The sequence below is a fragment of the Candoia aspera genome, chromosome 1 (assembly GCF_035149785.1).
Source record: "Candoia aspera isolate rCanAsp1 chromosome 1, rCanAsp1.hap2, whole genome shotgun sequence".
In the NCBI taxonomy this organism is placed as follows: Eukaryota; Metazoa; Chordata; class Lepidosauria; order Squamata; family Boidae; genus Candoia; species Candoia aspera.
Window position 1 is genome coordinate 11,719,935 of NC_086153.1, and position 23,908 is coordinate 11,743,842.

The following is a 23,908-nucleotide window of genomic DNA, read 5'->3' on the forward strand; positions in this document are numbered from 1 at the left end:
CAAGTCTTGGTATTTTGGAGAAGCCACCAGGGCCCCAATGCTAGAATAATTCATCTACCCCATTAAAAATGGATATATTGATTGATGCTTTGAGCAGCACCCAGAAGCTGTGTCTAATTGCAAGGATATTTTCCCACAGGGCCTCTGGCTACATTCTGGAGCATTATGGGAAATAAAGATGGTGCTTGGTGCTGGTGTTTCCAGATATCACAATCATTGCCTAGGATACCTGCAAACACTTATCAACATTCATCTTCCATCAGGACGTCCTTGAATTTAAGAATGGATAGATCTTTCCATTACAATTTTTAATGTTGGAGTGAAATCAGTGTTATTAATTAATGTTATTTTAATGTTATTAAAAGAATATTGTTCCAAGATTTGTCGATGTATTCCAGTGTTAATCCCAAATAAATCTTTTCTTCTGATAGATAGTGAGGAAATTTAGATGGGAAAACAGACCATCTGCAATTTCTTAGCTAGACTGAGATTATTTACTGAGGATAGTGGTTTTAATTTACCAGAGTTTCAAAAATATTACTGGGTATATATTTTATCAATTACATCTATGTGGAATGAACACTAGTAGAACATCATGTTTGTGGGCTCTGTTAGGTGGTGTTTATGTATTCAGTCCTGCCAATTGCTAGGGTTGATAGATGGTAGATAAGAGTATTTCACTCCTGAATTTATGAGCAGCCAAACATGTCTTGGCCTTGTTGGGTCATGGATTGAGTTTTGATGTGGAGGCTCATGAATATTTATGAAAAAACTACCCTAAAATAGGGCAAAGTATTTTATGGGATAGAGGGAGAAAACGTAGAGGCTGTGAAAAACTTGGGAGAAGAGCAATGGCAAATCTCGATAAAATAGTTAAGAGCAGAGACATCACACTGACAACAAAGGTCCGCATAGTGAAAGCAATGGTGTTCCCTGTAGTAACATATGGCTGCGAGAGCTGGACCATAAGGAAGGCTGAGCGAAGGAAGATCGATGCTTTTGAACTGTGGTGTTGGAGGAAAATTCTGAGAGTGCCTTGGACTGCAAGAAGATCAAACCAGTCCATCCTCCAGGAAATAAAGCCAGACGGCTCACTTGAGGGAACGATATTAAAGGCAAAACTGAAGTACTTTGGCCACCTAATGAGAAGACAGGACACCCTGGAGAAGATGCTGATGCTAGGGAGAGTGGAAGGCAAAAGGAAGAGGGGTCGACCAAGGGCAAGATGGATGGATGATATTCTAGAGGTGACGAACTCGTCCCTGGGGGAGCTGGGGGTGTTGACGACCGACAGGAAGCTCTGGCGTGGGCTGGTCCATGAAGTCACGAAGAGTCGGAAGCGACTGAACGAATAAACAAAATTTTATGGGAAGCTATGGGCAGACTCTGGAATGTGTACTTTAAATTAATTACATTGCAACAATTATTTTAAAGATTTTTCTCCACTTCAAGTGGAATTTGGTCTCCCTAATTCACGATGGTGGCAATATAATCAACTCAAGGATGTTTTAACATCTCCATATGGACAAGGTGCTTTGGCTGCATCTGAGAAATCCAAGGTGTTAATGGAGTTGATGTTTAAAATTAAACCCACATCCATTTATATAAAAAATTAAGAACATTTTTAAAGTTAACATTAAGGACAGTTATGGTCCATGAATTAAAGAACTGGAATACCCAGTAATGGAACTTCAATGGTTGTGGGTTTTCAAAAATGTTAAATTTATTTCAGCAGATTTAAATTAAAACTGATTCATCAAAGATCTCATGTCAAGCTTGCTGGACTTGAAAGGATGGGCATCAGATTTTTTCTGTTGGTGATATAAAAAAATTGAGAGGTCATTTACTCATATGATCTGGTGCTATGAATCAATAACATCGTTTTGGGATAATATTTTAAGGTACATAAAAAGGTCTATGGGGACATGTCTTAATGAGAGAGAGCCAGTTTGGTCTAGTGGTTAAGGCAATGGGCTAGAAACCAGGAGGCTGTGAGTTCTAGTCCTGCCTTAGGCATGAAAGCTGGCTGAGTGACTTTGGGCCAGTCCCTCTCTCTCAGCCCAAGAGCCAATCAGGCGTGGTATGAGAGTTCTAGTCCCGCCTTAGGCTTGAAAGCTGGCTGGGTGACCTTGGGCCAGTCCCTCTCTCTCAGCCCAAGAGCCAATCAGGCATGGTATGAGAGTTCTAGTTCTGCCTTAGGCATGAAAGCTGGCCAGGTGACTTTGGGCCAGTCCCTCTCTCTCAGCCCAACCCACCTCACAGGGTTGTTGTTGTGGGGAAAAGAGGAGGAGGAAGGACTGTTAGGTATGTTCTCCACTGCCTTGAGTTATTTATAAAAATAATAAAGGTGAGATAAAAAATAAATAAATTTAAATAAATAAATAAATATTAAAGATGTTAATGTTTTGTTACATTCTGTCCCAAAACTTTGGAATTTGACTATTTTTAAGCAGTTATGGTTCCATCAGGCCTGGGATGTTGCTAAGAGAATTATTCTGAGAAATTGGAAAAGTAGTAATATTCCAGATATTAAGGATTGGATTTAAGAGATGTGTAACTTCACCATTTTTGCAAAGACAATTTTATATAATAATCCAAAAATCACTCATGGTTTGTTTGTTTTTTCCATATTTATGATATTTTGTAATGCTAAACAATAATTAATTATTATTTTTTTCCTTAAAGTAGATTTAGAAATCTGTTCGACTTTTGATTAATACGTGACATATCTTTTCCCCTTTTCTGTTTTGTTCTGTTTCTGTAGTTCTTGGTGCATTTCTTTCCCCCTTTTTTGTACTTTGCCATTTTTCTATTTCTTTCTGTAAAAGCGGTTAACAAACAAACAAACAAACAAACATTTTTAAAAATATTTTTCCCAAACTCTTAAGCCATTTCCATCCCACTTAGGGACAAATTCACATAGTTTGTCAACTTCTTATTCAAAAACGACAGACAGACTGACAGGGAAAGAGAGATTAGGCCTCAGGGCTCCATTCTGGTGAGACATTTTGTCTAGACAAGCAATTTGTGTCTCACCGTTTGGACATGTTCTGCCTTGGGATAGTAACCCCTCAAAGCTGGCTGTCGTGCATCAACCAGCAGAACTTCTATGCGCGCACAGAAACATCTTTTTCATTCCAAACGAAGCAACACCCAAGGCTGTTCCATGCTCATGTTTGGAAGCCAAGGGCCATTTGCCTTCAACAAAGTACTTCAAAGAGGCACTTTGACATTTCATCAAGGAAACATGGCCTTGTGAAGTTCCACAAACCCAAAACGTGGAACAGACCATTCTCACAGTTTTGCATTCTCCCACAGTCAGACTAAAAAAAAAATCAGTTCTTTCCTTCCCGTTTTCTGAAGTAATTTGCAAACATTAGAAAGCTCATGTAAACACAATGAATGCCAAACAATTGTCACCTCTTCCTGGGAGGCTTACAAACAAGGCAGTGCTTCTGTCTAAATGATTTTTCTTCATATTTCCATAAATGAAAAGGAGCATTGGGTCTACTTCCACTGACAGACGACACTCAGATTAGAAACCAGAGAAGGAATACCACAGAGTTGGCAGATTTCTGGAGTTTGACAGAAAGTCAAAAAGTGACAAATGGGAAACTGAGAAAGCAGTAGCCTGCTTAATTTATATGTTGGTTGTTTTCAGATTATTAATAGAGTAATTTTATGTGTCTTTTTTCTATTGTTAGCCACCCAGAGTTGCTTATAGCGAGATAGGCAGCCATATTACAGCAACAATGGACGCAAACATTGGAACAGACAGGCATATGGCGCAAGACCAAACAGCATTTCGTTCTGTTATACATAGGGTCGCCATGAGTCATAAATGACTTGACGGCAACTAACAACAACAACAACATTACTGATAGTCCTTGTTTAACAACTGCCTCTTACAGTGACTGTTCACAGTTACAGTGATGATGCAAAAGTAACTTTGCAACCAATCCTGGCATTGATGACCTTCACTGGTCTGCAAAGCAAAGGACAATTGAAGTAAGATTGTAGGCACAGTCGCGGTTTCACTTAACGGGCACTTTGCTTAATGACCAAGTTGCCAGACCTCATTGTGGTTGCTAAACAAGGACTATCTGTATTTTGCTGCATTGCTCAGTAAAAGGGAAGAAGGCAGCACTTTTCATTCATCTGGAACAATAGAAAAGACCCATTTTGTTCAAAGTTTCATTCCAATGCTTCTGTTTGCCATCACGCTAACCAGTGTTTTTCAAACTTGGTGACTTTAAAATGTGTGGACTTCAACTCCCAGTATTCCCCATTCAGTGTGCTGGCTGGGGAATTCTGGGAGTTGAAGTCCACACATCTTAAAGTTGCCAAGGTTGAAAAACACTGTGCTAAACCATCACTTGCCTTGTTGTGCAAAGTGTGAACACAACCGCCGTGTTTTAGAAGCTGTGGCTGATGGCTTAGCATTACCTGAGCACAGGGCCACAATGGCTAGTTCAACAGCTCATTGCTCAAACAAGCCATGGCTTAATGTGATGCGTGAGTCCTTAGAGCAACACGCCAACTAATGTACTAGGCCAGTTGCTAGTCCATACTTCTAAATGGCCAGTTCATGGGAGACACGGAAGCATGGGGTTGGGAGAGATCTTGGAAGTCAATGTCTGGCCCAGGGCAAGGATCCGTATGCCAGTCCAGACATATGGCCGTCCAACCTTTGTCTGAAAACCTCTAGTGATGTCTCCATGATTCCAGGAGGCAGGCCGTTCCAGTTTATAACAGTTGGAAAATGGTTGGAAAATTCCTCCTTATTTACAACAAGTGTGTGTGTGTGGCTTTAAGCCCAGATGGCAAAAACAGAAATAAGTATAAACTACTGGTCTCTGTAGCATGCATTAATCTCTGTGCAAGGGGGACTGACGTGATCAAATTTCTGCAGGCATTCCTATTCCGCTCCCTTGTCTCATTCATCCCCCTAAATTGATTATCTTTGCAGCAACTACTCTTTTAAAACTGTGACTTTGTGACTGGGGAGGCTAATAAGCTCACCAACGTAACTCCTAATGGACTATGTATCTAATATATATTCCTGACTCATTTGTCGCATTATAAATCAGACTCGTTTGTCTGAGATACACTGCCAGAGAGCACTAAACACATGTTGTTGTTGTTGTTGTTTCATTGTTCTTATTAATTAGATTTATACTGTGCCTTTCCTCCAGGAATGCCAAGTGTCATGCCTAGCACTCCTTTCCTCCCTCCCTCCCTCCCTCCCTTTTTCCCAACAACAACCCAGTAAGGAAGGTTGGGCTCAACAATAGCAACTGATCTATGGTCTCCCAGTGAGCCTCCATGTCTGAAGATGAACTTGAACCTAAGTCTTTCCAGTCTAATGTGTCCTTAACCAGTTTGCCACAGTGGCTTTCAGCATACAATATCAGTTAATATGAGTTTATACATTTGAGCCAGGATCTAATAGATTATATCATTTGACCCTTCCTGGATCCTTCCTCTGAATCAAATCAGGGTCTCTTCTTCATGTTAGAGAAGGTTGCTCCTGAGAAATAGCTGTAGGTCTCATATGATTTGGTGTAAACCTTTGGGACTGCATTCCTTTGACATAGTACTCCAGATGGATGAGATTGGTTGGAATTTCTCAAACAGTCAAAGAAGATTCCAAACACAGTGAGGGAAAGCACCATCTGAATTCCTAATCCCTACTGAGGCTTTGCCTCAGGGCTGGATCAAGGCCAACAGATGCCCTAAGCACAGCCCGAAATTGGTGCTCTTTGATAGAAGCGAAACTCTTATGCAAACGTGATATGTAACCCCTTCAGATCAAACTTTGAAACTTTAGTCACTCACCATGCCAAAGAAAATGAATGCAAATCAAAGTCGAATATAGCAGATAAGGACAATCACACACACACACACATACACACACACCAAGTAAAATCAGTGTGGCAGTGAAGGAGTTAAGGGAATGATAGCAGGGGGGGGGACTCTGTGGTGCCCCCCTTCCCTTGGTACCCTAAGAATAGGGTTATTTTGCTGAATGGCTAATCTAAGGCTATTCTGACTGCCAGCAATACTGATGTCAAGAAGGTGAGAAAAATAGGACCACTTTTGCAGTGTTGGTCAGTCACTGAACAGGGATTAAGGCTTGGGGGGGGTGTCAAAAAGTGAAGAGGATGGCCACGACTGCACCATCTGAGTCCCCACCTCTTTTCTATTTGTGTTGCACACATCTTGACTCTTTTAATCCTCCCTGCAACCACTTCTGCCTTCTCCTGGTATTTAAAAACACATCTCTTCTGCTGTAATGGGCTGTGAGAATAATTTTGGGAGACAGGAGGAAGAGCCGCATCCTAGACAATGACAAGAGAAATCTGGGTCCAAAGCAGGAACAGGGGTGGAGAAAGCATCTCAGAAGGGACCCTCCCTAGTTCTCTGGAAAGTAAAGCCAGGGGAGAAGTGCTTTCAGGCTTGCAAGATTCTGTTACCAAAACCTTCCAATAAAGGTAGTACAGTTTTGGTTTCCTGTCTGGACTACCTCGAAGGGCTGACATCAGTGTTGCATGTCTGAAAGCACTTCCCCCCTCCCCTGCCTTTACTTTCCAGAAAACTAGGGACGGTCCCTTCTGAGATGCTTTCTCCACCCCTATTCCTGCCTTGGACTCAGATTTCCCTTATCAGACCATTGTCTAGGCTGCAGCTCTTCCTCCTGTCTCCCAAGGTCATTCTCACATCCCGTTACACCCCCCAACCTTTTAATTTTTATTTACTTGAATGTTGGATTTTTACCTGGAGCACAATCACGTTCAGGCTGTTTCATTTATATTTTGTCCTTTGTTGTGGTAATGTCAAATAGATCGAAAGGTGGAGTATAAAGACTATTATTATAATTATCCCCATTATTATTATTAATATTCCTTACAGCCTCTGAAGTTACTAGTCAGGAGAGAAAGACTGAATTTCTTCGGTTGTGAGACATTATGCGGAAACATTTACAGCAGGGATGGTGAGAAATGGATTTGCTTCACATTTTGCATGAATTTAGCTCATTCCTGCTCCTCAATAAATATACAAATTAAATTGCAATTATTCTTCTCTTGTTACGCTTTTCTGAGTATTCTGATCCAAAAATGGGCATTTTAAGGGAAAGTGTCTATAACGACATGTATATCACTGCATTTATAAATGAAAATAAGATTTAGAAGATGCTTTACCAAAAATGTGTATGTTAGAGGTAGTGAATTCCAAATGTGTGTATGATGAAAAGTGTGCAGGAAGCTATGTCTGCTTTCTATATGGATTTTCGGGGGGGGGGCATGTATGAGTTTAGGAAAAAAAAGTCACCAGTAACTATGAAAATGGGATGGAAGATGGGGAGGGGAAAGAAAAATTGAACAAAGTTTAATTAGAGGGTTTTGTCTCACGTAATCACACCCAGGATATTGGGGTAATATTTTAAAAAGGCAAAGGTAAAGGTTTCCCTTGACATTAAGTCCAGTCGTGTCCGACTCTAAGTGGCGGTGCTCATCTCCGTTTCAAAGCCGAAGAGCCGGCGTTTGTCGGTAGACACTTCCGTGGTCATGTGGCCGGCATGACTGAACGGAACGCCGTTACCTGCCCGCCAAAGCGGTACCTATTAATCTACTCACATTTGCATGTTTTCGAACTGCTAGGTTGGCAGGAGCTGGGACTAGCAACAGGAGCTCACCCCGTCACGCGGATTCGAACCGCCAACCTTCCGATCGGCAAGCTCAGCAGCTCAGCGGTTTAACCCGCAGTGCCACCGCGTCCCAATATTTTAAAGATTGCATAATAATAAAGATTGTAATTCAGATGACTGAAAGTTTTTAATTCACCTAATTTTTCACTCTGAAAATATAACCAATATGCTTATGGCACAAGATTGTTTCTATATCAAATTAATCATACCCTTTCAGCATAAAATAGGGATGCGGTGGCGCTGCGGGTTAAACTGCTGAGCTGCTGAGCTTGCCAACCGGAAGGTCGGCGGTTCAAATCCGCGTGACGGGGTGAGCGCCTGTTGCTAGTCCCAGCTCCTGCCAACCTAGCAGTTCGAAAACATGCCAATGTGAGTAGATTAATAGGTGCCGCTTTGGCGGGCAGGTAATGGCGTTCCGTGTAGTCATGCTGGCCACATGACGACGGAAGTGTCTACGGACAAACGCCGGCTCTTCGGCTTTGAAACGGAGATGAGCACCGCCCCCTAGAGTTGGACACGACTGGACTTAGTGTCAAGGGAAACCCTTCAGCATAAAAGTAATGGAGCTGGTTCCATTTCAAAAAGATACCTTTCCTTAATTTACAGGGGCAGTTATATGATACATTCAGTCCAACAACAACAAAAATTAGACTGATTTGATACATCCAAAATGCCTTTTCAAAAGTTCTGCACTTTCCAGAAAGTTGCTGCACAGTTCACAATTCAACCACAACTGAACAAAAATGCACCTAGTTGGGATACACCTTGTAGAAAAATGCATGTTTTAATTGGAAAAAATCTCTTCAAGAATGCAGCTTATTTGAGGAGTAGGTTGCACGAACATATATCTAAATATTTATAGAGGCTTTAAGGGGTAATGAATAAACAGGGCAAAAATGTTTAGCTGCCAAAGGGTAAATCTGGTAAAAGGAAAATTCACATTTCTTCTAGATTAGATTGGTCCAGAAATAGCATAGCACAACTCTTTCCCATAAACCCAGATTATGGAAACAGTATCTGACAGGAAATTGTGATCTCCCACAGATTCAGCAATATCAGTTTGCCTTTACTTATGTTCTAATTGTTCATGTCTAATTAAAGTGAGTATTACAAAGCCTCTGTAGGTAGTCCTCGACTTACGACCATTCATTTAACAACGGTCTGAAGTTACGACAGCCTCGAAATGGGTGCTTTTACAGCCTGTAAGGCACTTCCGAGCATCGCAAAACATCGCACCACCCCCACCCCCACAGTCCCATGATTGCATTTTGGGTGCTTGGAGACTGGCTCGCATTTACAACTGGTTGCAGCATTACACAGTCATGTGGTTGTGCTTTGTGACTTTTTTTCAATTTTCTGGCAAAAAATGCCCATTGGGGAAGCTGGATTTGCTTAGCAACCCATGATTTGCATAATGATTGCTGTAAAAATGGTTGTAAAATCAGGTCTGGTCACATGGTGACTCGACTTATGACCGCAACAACTTATGATGGAAATTCCAGTCGCAATTGTGGTCAGTAAGTCAAGAACCACCTGTAGTGCTTTGTCATGTTATGGCAATTGAACCTGAGTTATGTTTATCCTTTCTTACAGTCCTGGGATGTAGGAGCAATGAGCAAATTGAAGCATACCACACCTGGGCTGCTAAAAATCCAGACTGACCATGGGATGCAGAAAGTTGTAATGCTTTGCTAGCATCTAGTGGCTGTCTGGGTTTCTGCAGCCCAGATACGCCTAAACAAATTACTATGTCAAGAAAAAGAAAAAAAAAGAACCTGTGATGTAGCTTTTTTTTTTTTTTTTTTTTACTTAACAGACTAACAGTAATTTTAAAAAGTATTTCAATAAATCACTTAAATTTCACAAGTAGATTTCATCAGGTCCCCTCCTCTCCACCCACTGCTTTTGGAAGCATGTTTTTCAAACAGTTCCCAAATGATCACTCCAAGCAAAACACAAAATAAATAAAATAAATAAGGAAACAGCTTTCAGAGTAGTTTGTGTATGGACTGGGAAACATATTCAGATTTTTCTTCATACAGGCCGCAACTGATGGAAACTGTAGTCAGACAACATCTGGAGGGCCATAATTCCCAACTCCTGGTGAGCATGGGAGTCTGTACTTCAAGGAGAATAGCTATAGTCTTATGTAGCCTCCATCTATTTGCTTGGATCTAGGCCCTGTATCCACTGACACGCGACACCAGATTAAACCTTTCCCTTTAAAACGCAAACAAAGAGGAGACATCATTCTCTAATTTATCCCTTCAGTTATTAATTATATTGATGCCGTCTTTGTCTAGAGAGGCAGTAGCCAATCCATGGCCCCCATGTGGTCTCCTTGATATTTTTATGAGGCACCTGGGCCACAGATAGCAGTGTCATTTGTTGTTGCATTGATAGTAAAGGTAACATTAAATACTGAATTTAAATATGTTTTTGTTTTTAAAAAATGTGAATTTTTCTAGCCTTGCCCACTAATCCTATTCACTTTTTGGACCTAGTGAGCCCTACTCAGATGTCAGGGATGCCGAGAACTTCCATTAGTCTAAAGGAGTCACAGTAATCTGTAAGGATTGAGATAATCTCTTCAATTTCAAGAAAAATTGGAGAACATCAAGGGCTGGGAGAAGCTGCTCACGGGTTTTCAACTCCTCCTCAGTTGCTATGAACAATACCATTGTCCTAATAGCAGGGATACCCCAAGAAACCTAGTCATGGCCGACCACCATTCCTACTACTTCCTGGAAAGGTGTAGAGCAGGAGCAGCCAAACTGGGACCTCTCAGAACTTCTTCTGACCTTGAATGCTGAATTCCTGACATTGTATGTTTTTTCCCTCTCCCGTATCATGGGACTAGGGCTATCCAAAGAAGCTGATTGAAAGGAGATGTAGATCTGACAAAAGGAAGTGATTTTCATAAAGGGCATTATTAACCTGTACAGTTCATTACAATAAGATGAGGTGATGGCCACTAATTTGGATGGCTTTAAGAGGGGATGGAATTAATTCATGGAAAACAGTACTATGAAGGGTTAGTACTCTTGAAGGTTCAATGTCGCTTCCAGGGTGGGAGCAGCATATCTCCAAATACTAGTTGCAGCAGAGCTATGGCAAGAGAGGAGTGTATCTCCTTGTTTGTGAGGAGGCACACACTTGGCACGGTGAGAAACAAAATGCTGAACTAATATAGATCATGGTCTTATCTAGCAGATCTGTTGTTATGTTATTATTTTTACAAGGGGAAGCACATGAAAACTGTAGTGTAAACCCTGAAACAGGCATTTCAATGAAATTCAGACTCCCAGACCTGGGCTGCAAAATCCAGATGACTAGTAGAAAGCAGTAAATATTTGAGTGTCCTGTATCTCTGCTGCCATCTACTGGTCATCCAGATATTTGCAGTCCAGATCTGGTAACCCTAAACTTCATTCTCAACAAATCCGATAGCTTGCAAAACCAGCGGCCAAATAAGGGGTGAGCTTTGGGTTAAGCTGAAAGTGACTAGACAAAGATCATCCAAAAGATGTCAAGTTTGAACTGAAATTCGAAACTTGGTTTTCACAACCTTACTCATTGTAGAGTACAGTGATTGCAAGCATGGTGGTTTCTTAACTAGAGGAAGTGGATTATCTTTATCTGGTTCAAAATAGATATGGGGTTGAAACTGTTTTGGTCATTCTGATGGATGATATTTATACGAGGACAAACAGACTATTGGTTCTCCTTGACCTCTAAATCTCTCAGGTCAATTGACTATATATTCCTTGATCACCAAAGATATTTAGGATCTGGAGGCTCCTGTTCTTGGTTGCTCTGCTCCTATGGTTGTCAAGGTTCCAGTACCTCCCCAATGCTTTTCAATATCCACATGAAATCACTGGGGAGATCATCAGGAGATTTAAAACTAGGTACAATAATTATCTTTGTGACACCCACATGGATTTCCTTTTGACATCTTCAGGAAATGGTATGACTCCCCTAAATGCCTGCCAGCTATCAGTAATGGGCTAGATAAGGGACAGAGAACTCAATCTGAATCCAGACAGAACAGACATGCTGATTGTGAGGAAGCAGCTTTCTAGAAAAGTAGTAGATCTTCCTATCTTGAATGGAATTACACTCTCCCAGAAACGCAAGGTCTGAAAGTGCCTCTGGACCTTCTCTGGTTTCCTTGGGTGAAGACATACCCATAGGAACCTTTTATCAGCTTTGGTTGATCCACCAATGGCTTCCGTGTCTGGAAGATAATGATCTTAACAGTTGGGTGCACAATTTTGTAACCTCTATCTTGACTAGAGTACTGTGCTCCACATGGGGCTATGTTGGTGTCTAGTCTGGAAATGTCACTTAATTCAAAACTCTGTAGCCAGTCTGCTCTTGAAAAGAATGTGAAGAGATAAAATTAGGTCAGGGTGAGATGAGAATGTTGGTTGCGCAGTTGTGCCAGGTTTTTTTTTTAGTTTTATTGTTGCTGCTTTAATGATTGTATATATTGTTTTATTAGTTGTAAGGTGCTCATAGTTGGTTTTTAAAATGGGTGGCTATACAAATGTTTTAGATGATAGATAGATAGATAGATAGATAGATAGATAGATAGATAGATAGATAGATAGAGATGAAGAACATACATTCAAGGATTAAGGATGCTGGTGATTACCCTTAAAGCAGTGCTTCTCAAACTTGCCAAGTCCATGTGTGGACTTCAGCTCCCAGAATTCCCCAGCCAGCATGCTGGTTGAGGAATTCTGGGAGTTGAAGTCCCCACATCTTAAAGTTGCCAAGTTTGAGAAACACTTCCTGAAAGCATGCACAGTTTAGGCCCAAGCTATTTGAAAGAAAACCTCCTCCTATATAAGCCTTCACTCTTACTTTGATTATTTCAGGTGCCTACAATTATCTGGAATTAAAGCCTTTCTAATTGCTGCCCCTATTCTTTAGAATGCACTCCCTGCAATACTGAGGGCTTGACATCTTTATTAGCTTTTCAAAGGGCCTGCAAAACATCTTTTTATATGAGCTTTTAACTGTTAGTTTTAATTATGAACTCTAGTGGTTTTTTAAAACTTTTTGTTTTAATTACTCTCTTAAATGTTTTTATTGTGTTGCTTTTCAATCTGTTATGACTGTAATCTGTTGAATGACTTTGGTAGCTGGTGCTACATCAAGTCAAATAATATAGTACAGGACAAAATTTTGGATTGTGCCAAAATTTTATCTTGCTTAATGTCCTGTTTTCCTATGCAACCAATGATGTGTATCACAACATTTGGCATTCAGTAGAATTTCCCTCTTGATGCTCTGTTGCAATTGGTATTTAGTACAGTAATTCTTCTGAATATGGACATTCCTTTTATGTCATCACAGCTAATAGCTGTTGATAGACCTTGAACATATCCTATGGCAATTGGTTTTGGAAATTAAAGAATTTAATTAAACAAATTGAACAACAGCTGCATTCACAACCATTTAACCTGATTACTGAATTAATCCAGTTTTCTGGGTCTGTAGAATTCATTGCACAGAAATCAACCAAGCAGGATGCACATCAGGCTAAGCCATAAAGAAACTAACAAATATTAACACAAACCATTCTTAGCATCTTATCCAGAGGCAAGCACTAAGTGTTTAAATGACCTGGTTAACTATGTCATGTGAACACAGCCAATATAAAATGGTATTTCCTCTTGTCTAATCAGAATTTACAGACCTTGGATTATTTCATTGGCTGTCCTGGGAGAGGGAGAATCCCCCCCCCCCTCTTTTTAAAGGGAGATTTTGCTTTTTCCTCCACCAACTGTGCTGAATTTAAATTAGCCAATGATTAAGGAAGACCATCAACAGATGCCAAAATCATGGCAAGAGGTTTCATTCCAAGTAGAGAAGAGTGTGGGTTGGTTGGTTGTTTCTAAAACACATTTTCACAGGATTTTTTAAAAGTTAAGATTACATATTGAACATTCTACACACACTGAAACAAAAATAATCCTTTTGCTAAGTACTAGGGAACCTGGGAGAAATGCAGTCCTCATACAAACATCCCCATTATTGATCCTTGACCAGTAATTGGAAACAGTGTACTTTCTTTTTAAGACTGACAATGGACAGAAAATCTGAGCCCTAGAAAGCACAGATTGTAATTCTGTTGGCTACAAAAGTGCTGCTTGAGATGTATATATCAGGATAAATCTGGTCCATGGCTTGCTTTAGCAAGGCAGATCCTGTCTCATCAATTTCTTTTAAATCAGTTATTTGTATCTGTTTTCAAACATAACTTCCCTTAAATATTCAAGAACATTACACACATTTTCCCCTGAAGTATAAAAAAAATCCAAGATATTTTGTAAACATACTTTTCCCTGATGTTCTTTGTGATACAATTTTCCCCTTTCCGTACTTATTTTTTAAATCTACACTTCTCCACCATATTAATTGACTTATTTATCGATTGCTTATGTGCCATCAAGTCGTTTTCAATTCCTAGTGACCATAGAGATAGATTTTATCCATAACGATCTATCCCATACCTGTTATTTAAGCTCTTCACATTTCTTACTGAACTACTCTATGCTGTATGCAATTTCAGAAACAATTTTTATGGATGCATCTTTCACAAACAAATTGGTTTAATGTGTGTGTGTTAAATTTTGATGGGAGGAATACAGATGTTACAGTCCATTCACTGCAATGGCAGAATCCATTTTCTTGTGTGCTACAAATCTCTTCTTTTAAAACTCCATGGTGGGTTGTATTTACATCCCTGGTACTTCACAACATTTTGGGATAATTCCTGGTCCCCCTTGAACTGGTTTCACGAAGTTGATGGCAGCATGGTGGGCATGGTATGAAGAAGTTCTGCAAAAGAGGTTTATGGAATGTCCTTCTAGAAGTCCAGAACACTTGAAGCTTCCACATTAGGCTGCGATAGACATGGTGCGCTACCATCATGGAAGAGGACTGGTTTCTTGGAATCTTTTAACATGGGATTCAATATTCATATATGATATCATTCCCAAGGTTGTGTGCATTCAAACGAAACATAATCCAAAGTTCCATCACTGAATCGCTTATATAATTTGCTGGTCCTGTATTTGGGGTGGGGATTTAGGTTATTTTTGGAAATGTTTGTAAGCTTTCGTTACTGTCCTTCAGCCAGAACATCCCTTGAGCCTTCAGCATAATGACAGCTATAGATCTGGAATGTTTTCCATCAGTCAGTCAGTTAAATTTGGCAGAGAGATAACCAAAGTTCAAATAAATAAAATGTACCAAAAAAAAAACAACTTCCCTTAAGAGTCTTCCCTGATCTTGTGAACTAGAGTGGAAGATTTGATAAAAATGTCTCCTCTTGTGAGAACTCAGTCTGAACAATTCTTGAACAATGGATAAGAGGTTTTCTACTTGATAAAATGTTTAATTGTCCACCTTTGTCCTGTGCAGCTGCGGAGGATAAGATCCATACCTGACATGCCTTTATTTTCAACTTCCAAGCAGCGCCCTGTCCCTTTGTTTAGGATTGCACCATGCTGAATTATTTTTAAGAGAGAGAGAAAAAATAAATCAGTATATACATTCACCAGTGTAAAATAACTTCCTTGAGACTGAAATAGGTCAGATTACAATTTCCATGCTGGCTGGGAATTTTTGGTGTTGAAATTCAGGACAAGTAGAATCCCCTTTTTATGATATCGTCCTATAGCTTCAGGCAAGAAAACTAGGGCTATCAGATCTGGCTTGCAAAAATTGGACCAACCATTAGATGGCAGCAAAGAGATATAACATTCTAACCCGTTGCTGTCATCAGTGGCTCTCTTAATTTTTGCAGCCAGATTTGGTAGCCCTAAGCAACACTGAATGGCTGCTTTCACACAATAAGCTTGATCAGGCCCTGATTAAAGACTTGGCAGTATAAGCCTCTCCCCCTACAACCCCCAGGATAACATTAACCAAACCTAATATGTACAAACCCAGCCCACATGGTTCATTTGTATACTCGATATATTGCTTGAATCCAGAAAAAGGTGGCAATTCAACATCTGGGTTAAGTGTGTTATGCAAAGGCAGCTGTTGTGCCTCCTCACTGGCTCACTGCAGGGACAGGCAAGGTATAAACCTCCAGATATGGTTGAACTAAAATTCCCAGGTGCGCAGACAGCATGGCCAATGGTAAGGCATGCTGGAACCTTAATACAACTATATCCCAAGTCAGCTTGTATTAACTCAACAGAGTGGGGCTGAAGTTCTTCGGCCCACTTGCTGAGAAGGTAGCAGCCCTGGGCAAGAGCAACACAGCTGCCATGGGAGCCCTATGTTCTGGAGGTTGCTGCTGCTAAGCCAGCTTTCCCATGGGGTTTATTTATTTATTCATTTATTTATTCATCAAATTTTATCACCGCCCATCTCCCCCCCAAAGGTTCTTGTTCTTGTTGTCCCAACTGGATTCTTCCTTGGTATGCCTTAGCTACACATAGGTTCACAGGCTATAACCCACAAGTACAAGTGGGCCACTGAGTCAGAGTTAGGACTCCTGACAAAGCTAATAGATCTCATTTGATTGACAAGAGTTGTTCTGTAGCTGTAGCTTTATTCCATTCTGTTCAGTTTGGAAACCCAGTAGCTCTTCAGAGTACTGACTTTAGAAAAATCTCAGGAAAATATTTTGGAAGGAAGATCTTTCCCATCCTGTCTTGGAATGTTGGTTTCACTCTATTCAGTGGATTATTTTGTCTTAGGGTTGTGCAGGGCTTTGGATCTGAAGGCAAAAAAGCTCTTTGGCAAAGAGCTTTTTTGCATGGGCATGCACACCACACCCACCTGCAACTTCTGCAACTCAATGAACTTTCTCAGGATCCTGCTGGAATGGCAGAAGGTAATGACCTGGCTGCTTTAAGGAGCTGCAGCAGGATCCTGGGTCAGCATCCATTCATTTGCCCCAAAATCTGCCACATAACCAGGGGCAGCAGGGAGATGGTGTCAAAAAGAAAATGAAGATGGTGGCCTGAAACACCATGTTGACTTATTGGCAGCACCCCCACCGCTACCATCGAACAGATGCCCCTGCACGTGGCCCTATTTCATACTGCAGCCAGACAATCTGGAGAGGACAGCTATGTACCTGAGACATGTCAGCACATGTGCTTTACTTTCAGAAAGTTCCAGCTGTTTGAACCTTCCAGATATGAGTATTACCTACTGCAGTACCAAAGATGATCTGACAGTGAAAGATAACATGGATTATTATGATCTTAAAGGATGTTCTGCATTTGGTGAAACTCCATCTTAAGTCCTGTTTGCTTTCAGAAAGCTCCTTGGCATGTTTGGTCAATGTTGGGAAACCTCCCCTATGCAGTCAAAGCTGGCTTTAAGAGCATAGGAAATTTAGGCTGCTGCCAGAATCCCAACATTTCTTTTGGGTGAGATGTGCACACTTATTCTGCACAGAGCCAGCAAAGAAGAATTCTCAGGTTCCACAGACTCACTCTTTCAAAGTAGCAGGGCTCCAAGGCTAGCTCACATAATCTTATAGATTATATTTCATAATGATACCCTAGAATTGCTGGACCAGTGGTCTGATTTACTGCAGGGCTGCTTTATATATTATGAAACAGCTATGGGAACATCACCACATTAAAATTAAAATTACTACAGTAGAGCTGGGGTGCAATAAACTGAAACTCTGTGTTTAGTTTTATGTAGCTCTAATTTCAGAGACCTCCAGGCATGGGATAGCAGAGACAGCTGAATATTCTTCGGTGCAGATTCCACCCACTGTTAGCTTTGGCTCCACTCACAGTGTGTGGTTTTTTGTTTTTTTGTTTTTGTTTTAAATGCCATCTGTTTTAGCCTTCCTTTTGTCAAAACTAGTTAACAAATTGTGTATTCAAAACTGGCCCTTGCTCTGCTGAATGTTGGTGGTGTGTACATAGGAGAGAGTGGGAGATTGCTTTCAGTCCACAGCTAGAGAGGATCCAACACTTTAAAGAGCGTATATAATTTTAATGAGATGGCCAGGTAGTCTTCCAGTCCCTTCTTCTCTTTTAAATTAAAACAAGAAAATGTTATATTCAGCAATCAACCCCAGTTTTGGAATGGTGAAGGCCCAATTTGGCAAAGTTATTATTCCTAGCCCCATTCCAAAAGTATTTCAGAAATCACTGGCTTGAAAAAAATGAAGATTAGTAAGCTTTGGCTTTAGATCTTCTGAAAGTAAGAATCACACTCTTTTATAATCTTTGCAGAAAAACTGTAGAGGTCATCAAACCTCTCACCATACTGTTATTGGAGGAGAATGACTTACAGAAGGGAAGATCTTGCCAGGGTTTAACCCTATAGTTAGCAATATGCTCCAGCAGCAGGGGCGATCTTGAACATGGACTTTTGCTAGGAAAAAAAAATGGCCTGCCACCAATAATTCATCTGCAAATAAGTGCAAATGGCACGAACCTGTATAAAGTTCCAACGCTTATGGAGACTGCTCTTGACTTTCTCGCAATCAAGCAGTTGAGGGAGTTTACTCTTCATGTTATCCACCAGGCAGCGAGTATCTGGGAGTAGTATTGTGGTTCCAAGTGCTCCTAAATGAAGAAACCCTTCTTTGGTGTAGCGAGCAAGCTAGAGAAGGGAGAGGAAGAAAGAAAGAAAGAAAGAAAGAAAGAAAGAAAGAAAGAAAGAAAGAAAGAAAGAAAGAAAGAAAGAAAGAAAGAAAGAAAGAAAGAAAGAAAGAGACAGGCTTAGAAATATGAATATTATCTGCTGCAGTACCAAAGATGATCTGACAGCGAAAGATAAGGTAAAGGTAAAGGTTTCCCTTGACATAAAGTCCAGTCGTGTCCGACTCTAGGGGGCGGTGCTCATCTCCGTTTCTAAGCCTTAGAGGGTCATGTGGCCGGCATGACGACTCGGAACGCCGTCACCTTCCCGCCGAAGCGGTACCTATTGATCTACTCACATTTGCATGTTTTCGAACTGCTAGGTGAGCAGGAGCTGGGACGAGCAACGGGAGCTCACCCCGCCGCGCGGTTTCGAACCGCCGACCTTCCGATCGACAGCTCAGCGGTTTAACCCGCAGCGCCACCGCGTCCCTCTGAGAGCGAAAGATAGCATGGATTATTATGATCTTAAATGATACTCTGCATTGATGAAACTCCATCTGAAGTACTTTGCCCAGTTCTGGGCAAAGATTCAGAGAAGCTGTGAAGGTCCAAAGAAAGGCAGTGAGGATAATCAGAGGATCCAAAATTAAGCCTTACAAAGAGAGATGAGTATGCTCAGACTTCAGAGTGATGGGGATTGAATAGCATTCTTCAAATAACTGAAGAATTAGTCCACAGAAGAAGGCTGTTCTCTGATCTTCCTAGACTTGGAATCTATTACAGAAGGCAAAATCAGTTCAGTATTAGAGAAGTCTTCCTAATGGTAAGAAGATAGCGAAAATATGGGAACGTATTTTGGTTCTGGCCCTGCTCTCTGAGGCAGAGAAAGTAAAGGCCACTGGCTCTTCTCTGTGACAGTCCTTCAGATATTGAAAGAGTGCTATCGAATCTTCCCTTGGTTGTCTTTTCTGTAGGTTGAACATATACCCATATCCTCATAAGGTTTGGTTTTCAGATTCCTTGCCACTTTGACTGCCCACCTCTGAACTTGCTCCAATTTGTCATTGTCCTTTTTGAACTGTGGTACCCAGAATATGCTCCACATATTGTCTGACCAGGGCAGAGTAGAATAGAACAATTACTTACTGTAATCTGGATGCTATGCTCCTGTTAATGCACCCCGTCTATTAATACATTGGGTGAGGGGCCTGGGGATTTCACCCCCCTTGAATGCAAAACATGAAAACTAGAGAGACAGAAAGTTTGGTGGACTTTCCCCTAAAAGACAGTGGAGAAACACCATTCCAAGGAATGGAAATCAAGAGAAAACTTGTATATATTGAAAGAAATTGGTACTTTTCTACTTTTTTACAAATGTGGAATTCCATACAATAGAAATACAGGACAGCCTTAAGCCAGGGATGGGAAATCTGTATTGCTGAATTACAACTCCCAGCTTCCTTCAACTTTGAATATGCTGATTGAGGCTGCTGGGAGTTGTAGTTTAATAACATCTGGAAAGCCACCAGTTCCTTTTTCTGCCCTAATCAGTATGTAACAGAAGAGGTGGAAAGATAAACCAACGATTCTTACCATGACAAATTCAGCATTCCAAACATGTCCTTTTAGTTTTCTTTATGACAAACTGGAGGTTGGGTTAATTAATGGAGAACCAGAGGAAGTAGAGTTCCACAACCTCAGGATGTAGCACCCAAATAATTAAAAAACAAAACAAATAAACCAACTTAAGATCTGGGATTAATTTCAGTTGTGTGTCTCAGGGAGAAAATAGCTGGAAAAGACATGGAACTGCAGATATTAAGGGCACAAGAAAGGTTAACCAATGTTTAAATATGAGCTACAATTTCTGAAATACAGAGAGTACAAGAATCGCCTTAACTCACTGTAGATGGGCAAATGAGCTTGTTCTATAGAACTAGACCATTTCTCTGAAGCTTATCTCAATGATTTCTAAGCAGGACAAAGTCTAGATCAGTGTTCCTCAACCCTGGCAACTTTAAGATGTGTGGACTTCAACTCCCAGAATACCCCAGCCAGCAAGAGTAATACTGGTCTAGATGAACTAATCAAGCCTAACTTTCAGAACTATTTTGAGAATTTCAATATAATGTATGGGACTTGGGGAGCTGGGTGTTGTTGTGTGAAGTGTTCTGCTTATGTAGACTTCATGTCACCCAAGAGGCAGCAGGGGCACGGCTGCCTGATCATTTTTCAACCCTATACTTTTTGTAGAGGAACCCCTCTCTGTGCCCTAGAGAAATGCAATTAATCTTAATTAGTGTTAAATTGACACCAGCCTGAAAATTCTACAAAATACAAGAAGCCCAGAATCATAGCTGGCGCACTGCTAACTCAATTTAATCGCTTGTGCTGGAAATTAACACTGAACATCCATCTTCCTTCATTATGGTTTTGGTTGGGCTCTGTGTGCTCACAGTGGGAGAAAGTTAATTATATTCTTTTTTTTTTTTTTTGGCTTGCTAAGTGAGGTTTGGAATGGCCTTTAGCAAGTCAGAACTAGAGAATAATGGAGAGCCTTTGGTTTAGTATGGCACAAAAGATTGTCACTGTAAAGTCACCATAACTCAGAGTGCAGTTGTTTCCCTGTAGGTGGATTACTGAAATTAAGCTGACATGTGCTAACTTGCAATATCTTTATATACAGTATGAGTTAAAAAATACATTGCTAATCAGAGATCTCTTTTTTCACGCTAAGTATAAATAGTGTATGTGTTAAATTTCAAGAGACCACTGAATACTAGAGGAACAAATTGTATGGGTCCATAGCTTGCCTAGAAATCCATGCATATCTCATATAGCAGTGCGATGTTCCAGATTCAGTTCTGAAAGAGCATTTGGGAGTGCAGAAAAGCATGAACATAGCACCTCTTTGTGACTCATTAAGACAGATGGATTCATTTCTAGGGGGTCATACAATCCTGGATATGTACAGTATGCTTTAGTAAGACTCTGGCAGGTTCTCCATTTTGCACTCTATATCAGTGTTTCTTAACCTCGGCAACTTTAAGACGTATGGATTTCAACTCCCAGAATTCCCCAGTATGTATGCATGTGTGTGTGTGTGTATTGCAGATCATTCTTTTTCAGGTCAGGGGATGGGCAATAATTGATGTGGGGATCAAAGGGCCACAACTGATGTTAGATGACATTCCCGCAAAGAAGATGGGATTCTCTAGTTTCCTGTTCTTTTTCTGTGATGGGGAAAACATTTGGAAGGGGGAAAAAGGGTGTTAAACCTATTTTAAGATTTATGCTATTGTGTTTCTCTTGACTGAAGTTATAAGCAAACTATGCTACTGATTTTTGGCACCAGCAGATCAAATGCAAGTGGGGACTGAAGTTGCCCACCCTTGGTTATTCTCACAAGGATCCTACAAAGTGATCAGAGGGGTATTTGGTAGCCTCCCTAGTCCCTTACTGAGTTTTGCACCAAGATTCACACATCACTCTCTTCCATTTAACACTCTAACACTATGTTCTCCTAGCTTTTGAAATGGGGGGTTGGAAATATTACTGTGGGGTTGGGTCGATGCAGTGGATTAAGTGGGATCGTGGATCCAGACTGAAAGAAAGGAACTTGCACTCTATTGCTAGTGCGTAATTCACAAGTTCAATCCAACAGTTAGGGATGTGTTGCACAATGGATCCAAAGTTGGAAAGGTGCCGTAGAGCAACTGTGGGTATGCACATTGCACTGGTTGGCAACTCCTTAAAAAGCATCATCTTTTCCTGGGCTTTTCCACATTCCCAGGTTCCTTGAATCCCATTCAGGTCTGCTTGAAGTATCCATTCCATGCGGGGCCATGAAACTCTTTGAATTCAAAGGGAAAAAGACCCCATCCATGATGACTTTGGTCTGGTCATCTCAAGAGGCCTGCTGAAAATCTCTCCTCATTGTGAGCTTTATGGGACCTGGGAGAGGTGGAAGACCTTCTTTCTGGTGACCCTGCATTATGGAACAGGCTTGCCCAGAGTCCTGGCTGATGCCCTCCTTTCCTATTGTCTAGGAGATGGTTAAAAACTTGATTTTCCACCAGGCCTTTAGCTTGATGGGATGGATTGTGGGCATCCATCTGTATAATTGTTTGTACATTTTGGAGATGGGAAAATATGTGTGAACTCAAAGGAAGTGTCAATAGGGTGTAAAACAATGATTTGGATAAGTGCTGTGGATGCCTCCTTAACTCAAACACACATTTTTCTGGGAAAAGATTCAGCTTCTTTAAGGAGGTGCTGAGAGGTCAAGAAACCTTTTTTTTTCTAGATCTAAAACACAGGACAACCCTACCAAGAATACATTTAATGACAAAGACCACAGGTTTATCACCATTTTTCTTTGCTTCTGATCAGAGAGATCTGCTTTTAAGTTAGGTTGATCCTATTAGCATTCCCAAGGGAATACAAACAATTGTGTGCATTCCAGTTAAATAATTGGCACTTTTTTTTTAAATGGTAGGGATGGAAAAACAGTTGGGAAAAGATTGCCAACTGGAAATTAGCCAAATGCTGAAGAAGTAATAAAAACTCTGCTAAACAGAAACAATTACACACACACACACACTCTAAAATGAGTGGAGTCTACAAGGAATTGTTTTAGCAGGGAGTTTCTACTTCTTCCAGTGAGTCAAGCATGATTCTTTCATGATTCTCTACTCCAGTGTTTTTCAATCTTGGCAACTTTAAGATGGGTGGACTTCAACTCCCAGAATTCCCCAGCCAGCCATGCTGTCTGAGGAATTCTGGGAGTTGAAGTCCACCCATCTTAAAGTTGCCAAGGTTGAAAAACACTTCTCTAGTCTAAACTTTCACAACCTAATGTCCTTTAGAGATGTTGGATTTTAGCTCTCATCAACCTCAGCTATGCTGGCTAGAAAGTATGGTACTGTAGCTGAAGTTCAACCGATCTGAGGGTACCAAGTGAAAGGAGGAAGCCTGATACGGTTCTTCCCATCCTGTCAGCATTCTGGGGCTAGCTTGCAGTTCAGTGTTTCCTTGGGAGAAGGTGGGCTAAAGTGAGTTAAATTGAATTCATTTAAATCCAACTGATATTATTACTCCCCAAAGACTGCACTTCAGTGTTACCTTTTGGAGGGGAACTTCTATTTCCCCCCAATCTGATGTACCCTTGGAACATTTTTCCCCTCTAAGCATAGGTCTCTGCAGGGTATGGTCAAAAATAAATATGGGAAACTTGAATTAATGCAAAAAATCCTTAGAAGCAGGAGTGCCCACAAGGTATGGCTGAAAAAGTGAAGATGGTGGCCACATCAGTACAACTGAAGCTCTGTCTGGTGCGTCTTTGATGGACACCATCTTCACTTGTTCTTCTATACCTTGTGGGTGCCTCTTCCTCTAAGGATTTTTTGCACTTCTTCCACATCCCCATATTTCTTCATACCTCTGATAGCATTTTAACTGCTTAAGCAAGGCCAAGCATGCAAACTAGAAGGAATCATCCTGCAATTTATAGCTAAAGATGAACGGCACCAAGGTTGAGTGTTCTTTTCATCTCTCATTTAATCGACAGGCATTTATTATAGGGAATCAAATTAAAACAGTGAAAATT

The 23,908-nt window shown here is 40.7% G+C and overlaps 1 protein-coding gene across 1 annotated transcript in view; it reads right to left on the bottom strand.

Moving 5' to 3' along the window:
* Positions 1–14,962: 14,962 nt before the first annotated feature.
* The window catches only part of GALNT17 (polypeptide N-acetylgalactosaminyltransferase 17), a 260,211-nt gene continuing 251,265 nt past the window's right edge, over positions 14,963–23,908 (bottom strand). The window contains exons 10-11 of the mRNA XM_063297376.1: positions 18,152–18,319; positions 14,963–15,234 (exon numbers count right to left, since the gene is read on the bottom strand). Of these exons, the coding sequence (XP_063153446.1) occupies positions 15,106–15,234; positions 18,152–18,319 (297 nt within the window). The 3' untranslated portion in view covers positions 14,963–15,105. The remainder of the gene's footprint in view (positions 15,235–18,151; positions 18,320–23,908) is intronic.